At 31.6% G+C, this 12,881-nt stretch overlaps 2 protein-coding genes across 2 annotated transcripts; both read left to right on the forward strand.

Annotated features, from left to right (window-relative positions):
* The first annotated feature begins 2,672 nt into the window (after positions 1-2,672).
* LOC116401965 (putative receptor-like protein kinase At4g00960) lies at positions 2,673-5,529 on the forward strand. Its single transcript, XM_031880497.1, has 7 exons — positions 2,673-3,607; positions 3,688-3,801; positions 3,904-4,019; positions 4,093-4,303; positions 4,443-4,680; positions 4,760-4,913; positions 5,016-5,529. The coding sequence occupies exons 1-7, from the start codon at positions 2,779-2,781 to the stop codon at positions 5,322-5,324; spliced, it is 1,971 nt and encodes a 656-aa protein (XP_031736357.1). The 5' UTR covers positions 2,673-2,778; the 3' UTR covers positions 5,325-5,529.
* A 3,468-nt stretch (positions 5,530-8,997) lies between these two features.
* On the forward strand, positions 8,998-11,950 carry LOC101218966 (putative receptor-like protein kinase At4g00960). The gene is made up of 7 exons (XM_031887574.1): positions 8,998-10,010; positions 10,103-10,216; positions 10,319-10,434; positions 10,496-10,706; positions 10,833-11,070; positions 11,159-11,312; positions 11,413-11,950. The coding sequence occupies exons 1-7, from the start codon at positions 9,176-9,178 to the stop codon at positions 11,719-11,721; spliced, it is 1,977 nt and encodes a 658-aa protein (XP_031743434.1). The 5' UTR covers positions 8,998-9,175; the 3' UTR covers positions 11,722-11,950.
* Positions 11,951-12,881: the final 931 nt, after the last annotated feature.

Consider the following 12,881-nt stretch of genomic DNA (forward strand, 5'->3'; position numbering starts at 1 on the left):
ACAAAGAAAAAAAAATCAAATTTAAACATTTTGCCATTTTTCCCAATTAGAGATTTTGAATATCCCACCCATTGCACATTCTCTTAAACACAAGGTTTAATTAATTAACAAGCCAAATCATTGTTTGATGGCTACATCATATTACTGGAAATTTACAGATCATTCAAATTATTTTTCAAAATGACTTAAAGTGTTGATTTTAAAACTTTCATTAACATATATATAAATATATATATCATATTTCACTAAAAAGCTTCTAAAAACAAGTATTTAGCTTCAGACTTATTTTAGTTACCAACACACACTGACTGATATATATGGACGATATTTCATTTTGGGTAAGCCTAAGAGCAATTGTTTCGGCTTCTAGTGTTCATAAAGAAAGAAGGTAGGGAGAGTTCTGGTAAATCATCCAAGTTACTCTTAAGCATGAGAAGTACATCAGTCATTTTTTTGTCTTTCATCAACATCTCCTTGAGTGCAAAGTAATCCGATATGAATGCATTTTGTCACTTCATCATTCATTGGCTCACTTTGAATTTCAATGGTAGGATCTACAATCAAAATAATTATAAAAATTTCATATGTTTTTATTAAGAAATTGTAGTCAGAATTTGTTATTATAATTATATATGTTTATGATTTAAATATAATTGAAATTCTTGAAGAGCTTTCGAAAACAATAAAATATCTCAAAAAGGAATTTGAGATGAAAGATCTTAGCAAAACAAAATTTTGTCTTGACTTACAAATCGAGTATTTAGTCGATAAAATTTTTATTCATCAATCAACATATACAAAAAAGATTTTAAAAAGATTCTACATGGGCAAAACACACCCATCGAACATTTCAATGGTGGTTCGATCACTAGATGTGAAAAAGGATATCTTTCGACCTCGAGAAGATAATGAAAAATTACTTGGTCCTGAAGTACCATACCTCAGTGCAATATGTATACTAATGTATCTGGCTAATAACACGAGACCAGATATAGCATTTTCAGTAAATTTATTAGCAAGATATAGTTCTTTCTCCAACAAAAAAACAACATTGAAATGGAGTTAAGCAGATGCTGGTTATTTATTTGACCCACACAAATAATATCTCAAACAGGTTATCTGTTTACATGTGGAAGAATTGCAATATCTTGGCCATCTGTGAAGCAAACCATTACGACCACTTCATCGAACCATACAGAAATTCTTGAAATTCATGAAGCTAGTAGAGAATGCGTATGGTGTATGGTTGAGGTCAATGACTCATCATATTCAAGAAACATGTGGTTTGTCTTTTAGTAAAAATTTAGCAACAATATTATTTGAGCACAATATTGCATGTATAACACAAATCAAAGGAAGGTATATAAAATGAGATAGAACAAAGTCTATCTCACCAAAACTCTTATATACAACATGACCTTAAAGAAAATGGTGACATCAGTGTTCAACAAATTTCTTCAAATGACAACTTGACAGACTTATTCACAAAGGCATTACCCACATCAACATTTAAAAAGCTAGTGCACAACGTTGAAATGCGACAACTTAGAGAACTAAGTGATGTATTCATAAGGGGGAGTAGAAATATTGCACTCTTTTCCCTTGACTATGGTTTTTTCCATTGGATTTTTCTAGCAAGGTTTTTAATGAGGCAATTATTAATGTATAAATTGATGTACTCTTTTTTCTTCATTAGAATTTTTTTCCATCGGATTTTTTTCTAGTAAGGTTTTAACGAGGCATTTATTTTATATAATATGTTACCAATTTCCTATAACTCTCTATTTATTTCATGTTGTAACATGCATCTCATTGAGTTCCATAATGTAATTCATACCATGACATGTCCTATAAATAAAGGTACGTGGTACATTTGTAAAATACACTACAATTGAGTTCAATTATTGTTTACTTCTTTTCTTATCTTATGTGTTGTTATTATTTTAAGCTTCATTATTCTTTATTTCATAATACATGTATTTTTTGATTATTTTATTGTAATATTTTTATATTTGTGAAGACGTAGTGCATGGTGAACTTGAATAAGTTGGTGTTAAAAGCAGTGATCTTCAATAGAAACATGGTTGAAGGTTTGAACATGTATGACGTTAGAACTAGAAATAGTTTCCTGATTATGAATGAAAGATAGTGACCCTAGGAAATTAAAATAGAAGAGGAGGAAGGAAAAAGAAAAAGAAAAAGAAAACACTTATTTCATCCCATAGGAAACGCTATTTAGTTAGCAATTGGTTTCATTTTCCTTTGAAGAGACCGATTGCAACATGCAAAGTTGAAAAAGGTTCATTTTCACACACAACATTTCCAAGCCGTGAATTTCACTCCTTGCGGACTAATTCTTATAATTAAATGTAATAATAGTACAATGACATTATTGTTGTTGGTGCCAAAATTTAGATTAGAAAAATCTCCTCCACCTTACCTCCATTGACCACCATACCACGTCTCCCCCAACCACTAGAAAAGATAACAACCAACACAAAAGTAAAATGGAGAGAATCACATTTTGATATGATGGCTTATGCATTAGAAATTCGGATGAGAAAAATCTTGACTTCTGGCTTTAACTTTTTAAATTTTATATTTAAATTTAACTTTAATTTTGATTTCATATATTTAAATGCAAACAGTCTCTTTTTTCTTTTTTGCATGTGAATTAGTATTGGAATGTGTATTTGTATTTAGATTCCATCTATAAAAGAAGTACCACAGCAATCTCACATACCCACAAACAATATTCCCGACTGCTACGAAGCAGAAATGGTTTGGTTAACATTCACCTCTTCTCCTTCTCTCTTCTTGCCTTTTCTATTCTTCTTCTTCCTATACATTTGCCATCGCAACCGCATGGCCATGTCCCAAGAAGACCTCGGATGGTTTTGCGATAATTCAGAAGGAAACTACACCACTAACAGTCCCTACAAACCCAATCTAAACCACCTCCTTTCCACTTTCACCACCCATCAAATCGACTACGGCTTCTACAACCTCTCCTACGGCCATGACCACAAAGCTTATGCTATTGGTCTATGCAGAGGAGACGTTATGCCTGACTCTTGCAGAAGTTGCCTCAACAACTCAATAACACTTCTCACCAATAACTGTCCCACCCAAACTAATGCCATTGTTTGGTACGAAGACTGTACGTTTCGTTACTCCGACCGCTCTCTGTTCGGCACACTGGACGTTTCCCCCACTCGCTTTGTGGTGCTGCCCGTTATCAGTAATGTTTCGGACTTTAGGTACACTCAGTTAGCCACTGATATGCTTCAACAACTCACTCCTAAAGCTGCATCCGGTGATTCCCGTTTGAAGTATGCCACTAGAAGAGTTGCTGTCCCGAATTTTCCTGTCCTTTCTGGGGCTGTGCAGTGTACTCCTGATTTAACTTCCGATGCTTGCTCCAACTGCCTGCTTGCTTCAATTGCACAAGTTCGAGATGCTTATGATACGGTCCCAAGAGTTAGGATTATGAAACCCAGTTGCAATATTCGATTTGACATCAACCGCCTCTTTCTGGATCCACGGGCTTCATCCCCACCCCCCAGTTTCTCAAACACAACTACTACTACTAATAATTCTCCACGAGGCAATTTTCTTTCCTTTGTTTTCCTTTTCTTTCTGTCTCTGTCTCGTAACGTATTGGAAATTACTCTGTATTTTTTCCAGGAAACAAAGCTCGAAAACTCGTCTTGGTTTTGGTGCCTATTGTCGTCGTTGTTCTGGCTGCTCTACTACTAATTATCACCATCACCTTAAGGGCAAGGAATTCAAATAAAAAAAGTAAAGCTGAAAGTCCATTTCATACCCAATTTTACTTCACTCCAAGCTTCATTTGTGTGTGTGTTTTAACTTTTTACTTTTGACTCATTGATCTGCGTGAAGATCATATTGCAAATGAAGAATCTTTGCAGTTCGATTTTGATACAATTAGAACGGCTACAGATGGATTCTCTGAGGCAAATCAACTCGGGCGAGGGGGGTTTGGAGCTGTTTATAAGGTAATCTGAGGTTCTAATGACAATTTTCAATACAATTTGAAGAACCAATTTAATTGATGAAATTAATTGACAGGGTCGGCTTCCGGATGGACAATATGTAGCTGTGAAACGACTATTTCAAAGCTCAAAACAAGGAGATGATGAATTTAAGAACGAAATCGTGTTGGTGGCTAAGCTTCAGCATCGGAATTTAGTTCAACTTTTGGGTTTCTGTATCAAACAAAATGAAAAGCTCCTCATTTACGAGTTTGTGGAGAACTCCAGTCTTGAGAAATTCCTCTTTGGTAACCCCTTTCTCTCTTTCTCCCACTTCATTTATTTACCTAAATAGTTTTTTTCCCTTATGATTCTTTTTGGAAATTAAAATTTGTATATCTTTCCTAATTTTGAATATAAAAAAAAAAAAAAAAACTATGGATGCAGATTCTATTAAGCGCGAGAGTTTAGATTGGAAAACTCGATACAATATCATACAAGACATTGTTCGAGGACTTATATACCTTCATGAAGACTCTCAACTTCGAATCATTCATCGAGATCTTAAAGCCTGTAACATTTTATTAGATGCAGAGATGAATGCTAAAATTTCTGATTTTGGAACTGCAAAACTATTTGAACATGATCAAACACGAGGAGATACGAGAAAAATCATGGGTACCTAGTAAGTATTATGGTAGCAACTATACCATGCTCCATTTTATGTGGTGAAAGATCTACTAACTAAACTTTATTTAATGCAGTGGATATATGGCTCCTGAGTATGCGCGGCATGGTCAATTTTCAGTCAAATTAGATGTATTTAGCTTTGGTGTTTTAATTTTGGAGATTGTGACTGGACAAAAGAATAACCGAGCTCAAACCAACAAAGAGATTTCTGAGTCTCTTATTAGCCATGTAAGTACAAAATTCTGCCTTTGTGTTTCCTATATTTGGATAAATTTTTGTGTCATAAGAGTAGATGGAAGTGAATCCTCATTCTAATCGTTGTTCTCGTAGGCATGGAAAAGTTGGCAATCAGGAAATGCACTTGATATTGTTGATCCATGTTTGAAAAGTGGTTCAAAAGTTGAAATGGCTAGATGCATTCATGTTGGATTGTTATGTGTTCAAGAAAATCCACTTGAGAGGCCAACAATGACTACCGTACTTCTCATGCTTAGCAGTGGTTCTACTACTCTTCCAAAACCCTCTGAACCAGCATTTTTTATCAATAGTAAATGCTCGCAAATGCCGGGACAGTTTACAGATCATAGTTTAACTCAAGATGTGAATGAATTGTCAATTACTGAGTTATATCCTCGTTAGTGTGATCTTAAATTATGTCGTTTTGTTGTTATGAAATAATAATACCTTGGACAAGTAAAAGATGTAATAGGATGTTGTATGATGAGTGAACCTACATGTTATGTTAGTAAAATGTAATTAGTAAATATGCGATCTCTTTGTCCATTGTAAAAGATTTGAAATAACAACTTCCTTCCTAAATTTGGTCTTTGGTGAGAAAGTAAAAGTTTATTCTTATCATTTTAGAACTTGGAATTGAATTTGTATGATTTTGATAAAATTTTCACAATAGTCCCTACATTTTGAACTAATTTATAAATAAGTATTTATGTTATAACTTTAATACTATTAATTTATTAGGATCATGATCAATTCCCCTCATTTTTTTGGAGGTATATATTAAGATCAAAGTAGTAATAATGAGTCTAGTTTTGGATTGTATGTAAAATAATAAGTTGGTGATAGAAAACAATGAAAAAGAAAAAGAAAATCAAAATAGCTCCCGGAAAATTATAAGTTGTTAATTAAGAATGAGATAGGAAAAATAATGGCCTAAATTAAACAATAATATAAACAAATACTACTTCTCTTTTAGTTATATGGATGAGTAGAATGAGAAAGTAAAATGGACAGGTCTTTTATTTTAAATTAGTATATATCTTTTTTATGCCTTTTCAGATCAATACTCTAAAATTTATAGCATCTTTTTTGAGAGAGTGTTTTTTTAATTTAAAAATTAGTATTATTTTAGATGTTAAAAATTTAATATTTAGACATAACCACACAACCAAAGGAGTTGAAAAATAAAATATGGTGAAACTAAATTTAAATCAATTATTTTAGTTACACATTTTCAAATTCTTTAACTTAAAAGTGTGATTTTAGTTAAGTCTCTTTACTTTAAGTTTAGTTAGGAATCAAATTGTGATAATATTTAATTTCCTTTTTAAAAATTAATATTATATATCTAAATTATAGAATATTTTTAAATTATATTATTGAAGATTATTGAAAGAAGTAGAAGTAATAAAGAAAAAGAAGAAAAAAGAGAGTTAAGTAATATATAAAAACATGATAGCAATGACTTTAGAGAATTGATGTAGAAAATATTCATATATATATATATATATATATAATGTTAGGTTTTTATGAGATTAAATAGTTAATATATTGTCTTTTATTATTTTAGAATTTGAATGTTTGTAACAAATATTCATAAGTCGTCCATAGTAGATACGAAATATAAAGGTTATATAATAATATTTTAAACTAGAAATTAAAAAATGTGTATCTAAAATCATTGATTTGAATTTAGTTTCACCATATTTTAGTTTCAACTCTTTTGGTTTGGAAATTTTTTAAAAATAATAGATTTTACAAAATATTTCCAACCTATAACAAATTCTATTACTGATAGTCATTGATATGTCATAGTGATAGAAGACTATCAGTAATGAATCCAAAATTTTGCTATAGCTTGTAAATATTTTAGTTTATTTTGCTATTTTTAAAAAGGTCCCTTTTACTTTCTCATTTTAACTAGAAAAATAAAAGAAAATAATATGGAAGAAAAATTTACATTCTACTCATTTATATAACTAAAAAAAATAACAAAAAGAGAAATAGTTTCAAAAGAAATAGAAAATAAGAGAAAATAATTTAAAAAGATGCATATCAAAGAAGATATTTGTATATAGATCTCCAATACCGAAGAAATAAATCTTATCGATCTTCTTGTATTTTTCTCTTCTCCTAATCGATGATGTGATTTTTATAGATTCACTATTTATCTTTATCGTCTCGTTTTTCTTGTCTCCTTGCACTTCTCTCTCCACTTCCAATCATTTGTTGCTTCGAGGAAGCAAGGGGATACCATATACTTTTATATTGAATAAATTGGTAGAAAGTGTGAGTTAGAGAATTTTAAAAGACTTCCTTTAATTGATTGGATACAAAATTTTCTACTACCCATAAACTTAATTAAGGTAATAAATAGTATTCAATCAAATATTAAAGCGGTAGAGAAATACAGAGGAAGAGTTACCACTATTCATGCATTGAAATTGAATGACAAAATTGTCATCAAATAAATAGTAAGAATACTTATAATCAAAAGGGTAAAATGGACTAAAAGAATTTATCCATATAAGAGCTTTTATATATACTATAGTTTAATTTTGAAACATCTTTATCATTAATTATAATTAACAATGAAATATTAATTCTAAAAAAACTAGCATTACAAAAAACATAAACTTGTACTCCCATAGCTTATGAGAGTTTTTGTAATCTCCTCCTTGGTTTGAGCTCGTTTATTCTTTTGTTTCAGTCACAATTTCAACTAAAACACCAAAACTAAATACATCTTATTTGACTGAAAAATGACCGTTTTATACATGCTCTGGAGCCATATATCCTCTGCATTCAATAGTGGTATTAAACAAATGGTTGAATTATAACTAATCAATGATACTCAAATTATAAATTATTACAAGTTAATTAATTTATGAAACTAGGGTAGTTAGATTCAAATATTATAATTTAGATTTTATATAATTTTTTTAAATTATAAATTTGGTTTTGAATCTAAATTAATTAATTTTTTAGAAAAGAAGATTAAATCAATTAATTTTAGTAATATATAAAAAAAATGAATAAATACATAAATTAAAAGCATAATTAAAGAAAACCCACACTTAAATGATAGATGAGAATAACATATTCTCACGTTTGAAGCTTCAAAACTTGAATCAAACAAGGGGATATGATCACATTTTCGTTTCCATCTTTATTTCCATGCCATTTTCCTCAATCCAAACACCTTTTTGAAGGCCATTTCCTATCTTATTGTTTCATTGATTGATGTAAATATTAAATATCTGGAATTTTAAAATGTTGTTGTTAGATAATCAATAGCTAGAACTTAAAAATTTGTGTATAAATATTCAACATAATTTGTAAAAAGTAAAATAAAATAATTACTTAACTTAATGATACAAATCAATTAAAAATTTAACCAAAATTAATTCATTGTTATGTTAATGAGTTATTTAGTTGATAAAGTAAAAGATAAAATATATAATACTTTTTAACTGAACATAATAACTGTTAAATTAGTTAAAATATTGATAATTAACAATAATAACACATAGACATCGTATGGTTAAAAGTATTGATTGAAATTTATTAATCTAAATAATGTATTTATATCTAATAATAAATTAAAATTAATATATAGTACTAAATAATTGATATTAATTTATAAACATGGACACGAATGTTTGTGAGTGAATAAATAATGAAAATTAAGGTTAAAGATATAAAATATTGAATTATAGAGAGCAAAACTCAAAATTTAAAGTAAAATTGAAAGATTAAATTAAAACAAAAATAAAACCATGAGCGCTAAATATATATATCATTTTAAAATATAAGAACTAAATAGAAAAGGCAATGACCGAAACTTATTTTTCTCAATGTTTAAAACTGGTTGACGATTGGGTTAAAGGTTGAGGATAGCTTATTTTTTCTCTTATTTATGAGGGTTTTTCTGAAACAAATAGAAATCACATCAACCAACAAAAATGAAAGACGGAGATATTGACCATCACTTATGCATTCCAAATTAACTTTGACTTCAACTTCTTTTATTTTCATTTTCATGCTTTTCTTTTCAAACAAATTAGTAGCTTAGTTATGGAAAATAGTATTCGTTTTAAGTTCATATCATTCCGCCTTTTTCTTTTTCTTTTTCTGCTTGTCAACTAGTGTTGGCCGAATGCGTGTTTGGATTTGGATTTCCATTTCTAAAATAAGCACCGCACCCATCTCACATACCCACAAACAATATTCCGGAGTGCTACCAAGCAGAAATGGTTTGGTTAACATTCAACTCTTCCCCTTCCCCTTCCCTCTTCTTGCCTTTTCTATTCTTCTTCTTCCTATACATTTGCCATCGCAACCGCATGGCCATGTCCCAAGAAGACCTCGGATGGTTTTGCGATAATTCAGAAGGAAACTACACCACTAACAGTCCCTACAAACCCAATCTAAACCACCTCCTTTCCACTTTCACCACCCATCAAATCGACTACGGCTTCTACAACCTCTCCTACGGCCATGACCACAAAGCTTATGCTATCGGTCTATGCAGAGGAGACGTTTCGCCTCAATCTTGCAAAAGCTGCCTCAACAACTCAATAACCCTTCTCACCGGTAACTGTCCCACCCAAACTAATGCCATTGTTTGGTACGAAGACTGTATCTTTCGTTATTCCGACCGCTCTCTGTTCGGCACACTGGACCTTTCCCCCACTCGCTTTGTGGTGCTGCCCGTGACCAGTAATGTTTCGGACATTAGGTACACTCAGTTAGCCACTGATATGCTTCAACAACTCACTCCTAAAGCTGCATCCGGTGATTCCCGTTTGAAGTATGCCACTGGAAGAGTTGCTGTCCCGAATTTCCCTGTTCTTTCTGGGGCTGTGCAGTGTACTCCTGATTTGACTTCCGATGATTGCTCCACCTGCCTGCTTGCTTCAATTGCACAAGTTCGAGATGCTTATGATACGGTCCCAAGAGTTAGGATTATGAAACCCAGTTGTAATATTCGATTTGACATCAACCGCCTCTTTCAGGATCCGCCGGCTTCATCCCCACCCCCCAGTTTCTCAAATACAACAACTACTAATAATACTTCTCCACGAGGCAATTTTCTTTCCCTTCTTTTCCTTTCCTTTCTGTCTCTGTCTCTGTCTCTGTCTCATAACGTATTGGAAATTACTCTGTATTTTTTCCAGGAAACAAAGCTCGGAAACTCGTCTTAATTTTGGTACCTATTATCGTGGTTGTTCTAGCAGCCCTGCTACTAATTATCATCATCATCTTAAGGGCAAGAAATTCAAATAAAAAAAGTAAAGCTCAAAGTCCAATTCATACCCAATTTTACTTCTCTACAAGCTTCATTTGTGTGTGTGTTTTAACTTTTTACTTTTGACTCGTTGATCTGCGTGAAGATGAAATTGCAAATGTAGCATCTTTGCAGTTCGATTTTGATACCATTAGAATCGCTACCAATGGATTCTCTGATGCAAATCAACTTGGGCTCGGTGGTTTTGGAGCTGTTTATAAGGTAATCTCAAGTTCTAACGACAATTTGAAGACCCAATTTAATTGATGAAATTAATTGGCAGGGTCGACTTCCGGATGGACAAAACATAGCTGTGAAACGACTATTTCAAGGCTCAAACCAAGGAGATGATGAATTTAAGAATGAAATCGTGTTGGTGGCTAAGCTTCAACATCGGAATTTAGTTCAACTTTTGGGTTTCTGTTTCAAACAAAATGAAAAGCTTCTCATCTATGAGTTCGTGGAGCACTCCAGTCTTGAGAAATTTCTCTTTGGTAACCCCTTCCTCTGTTTCTCCCACTTCATTTAATTACCTAAATAGATTTTTTTTCCCCTTATGATTCTTTTTGCAAAATTTGTATATCTTTCCTAATTTTGAATATAAAAAAATGTGGATGCAGATCCTATCAAGCGTGAGAGTTTAGATTGGAAAACTCGATACAATATTATAGAAGATATTGTTAGAGGACTTGTATATCTTCACGAAGATTCTCAACTTCGAATCATTCATCGAGACCTTAAAGCTTGTAACATTTTATTAGATGTAGAGATGAATGCCAAAATTTCTGATTTTGGAACGGCAAAACTATTTGAACATGATCAAACACGAGGAGCTACGAGAAAAATTGTCGGTACTTAGTAAGTATTGGTAGCAACTATCTCATGCTGCATTTTATGTGGTGAAAGAGCCACTAACTAAATTTGTGTATGACACTCTTTAATGTAGTGGGTATATGGCTCCAGAATATGCGTGGCATGGTCAATTTTCAGTCAAATCAGATGTATTTAGCTTTGGTGTTTTAGTTTTGGAGATTGTGACTGGACAAAAGAATAACCGAGCTCAAACTAATGAGGATATTTCTGAGTCTCTTATTAGCTATGTAAGTACAAATTTTATGCCTTTTCTTTTCCTATTTGGTGAAATTTTAGCCTATAAGAGTAGATGGAAGTGAATTCTCATTGTAAGTGTTGTTCTTGTAGGCATGGAGAAGTTGGCAATCAGGAAACGCACTTGATATTGTTGATCCATGTTTGAAAAGTGGTTCAAAAGTTGAAATGGCTAGATGCATTCATGTTGGGTTGTTATGCGTTCAAGAAAATCCACTTGAGAGGCCAACAATGCCTTCCGTACATCTCATGCTTAACAGTGGTTCTACTACTATTCCAAAACCCTCTGAACCAGCATTTTTTATCAATAGTAATTACTCTCAAATGTCTGGACAATCTGTAGATCATAGTTCAACTCAGGATGTGAACGAATTGTCAATTACTGAGTTATATCCTCGATAGTTTTACCTTAAATTAGGTCGTGGTGTTGTTATGAGATAATAATAGTAGGGCAAGAAAGAGATGTAATAGCAAGTTGTATGATGAGTGGAGCTACATGTCAGTAAAATGTAATTGGTAAATATATGATCTCTTTGTCCAATTGTAAAAGGTTTGAAATAACTTGTATTACAACTTCCTTCCTAATTTTGGTTTTTGAAGAAAGTAAAAGTATATTGTTATCATTTTAGAACTTTGATTAAACCGAAGACCCTATGATTTTGATAATTTTTTTACAATAGTCCCTACCTTTTTGACTAAGTTATGAATAAATATTTATGTTATAACTTTAATACTATTAATTTATTAGGATCATGAGCAATTCCCCTCGTTATTGGAGGTATATATTAAGATCAAAGTAGTAATTATGAGTCTAATTTTGGATTCTTTGTAAAACTTATCTTGCAAAAGTTTTTAGAAAAATAAAGTATAAACAATAATTAGTGTCCATGTAATGACACCTCCCTACTTGTGATATAAAGAGTGACATGTTTTGTGGATATACTGAATTAGTGCACAATGGTGAGAAAACTAAAACAAAGGATTGAGAATTTTCATATGTATTTTTTTTATTATTTTATTACAATTTCTTGATTTTTTTTGTGAAGTCGTGGTAAGTTGTCAACTTTAATAAGTTGGCGTTAAAGCACTCATCTAAACATTGCTGAAGTTTCAACATTATCAAGTTGCTTTATTCATTTTTCTTCTTTTATCTAGCTTTCACATTTGATTTGATACTTTATATTTTCTATTCTTTTCTCTACTTTTCACATCTATCCAAGGACTTTATTTTCACACTTTTCTTGATTTATATATATATATATATATATATATGTGTGTATATTGAATAACTAATTTCATCTTCTTCTTCTTTTTCTCCTTTTTCACATTTATCAAACATACCTCTATTTTATAATTCTACATCTCAAAAGCCTAAACAACATTAAATGGCTTTCAAATATGTCTTTTTGAGCATTCTAACACGTAAGTTTGGTAAGAAGAATTGGCGTAAGGAAACTGCAAATTAATGTTTGTTTTGAACTTCCAACTGGTTCTTGTCTTCAAAGGGTCCATACATATCCAAAATTAATATAATACTCTCTTTTCAAAGTCTCCGACGACTT

This window comes from Cucumis sativus, chromosome 1 (genome assembly GCF_000004075.3).
Source record: "Cucumis sativus cultivar 9930 chromosome 1, Cucumber_9930_V3, whole genome shotgun sequence".
NCBI lineage: Eukaryota > Viridiplantae > Streptophyta > Magnoliopsida > Cucurbitales > Cucurbitaceae > Cucumis > Cucumis sativus.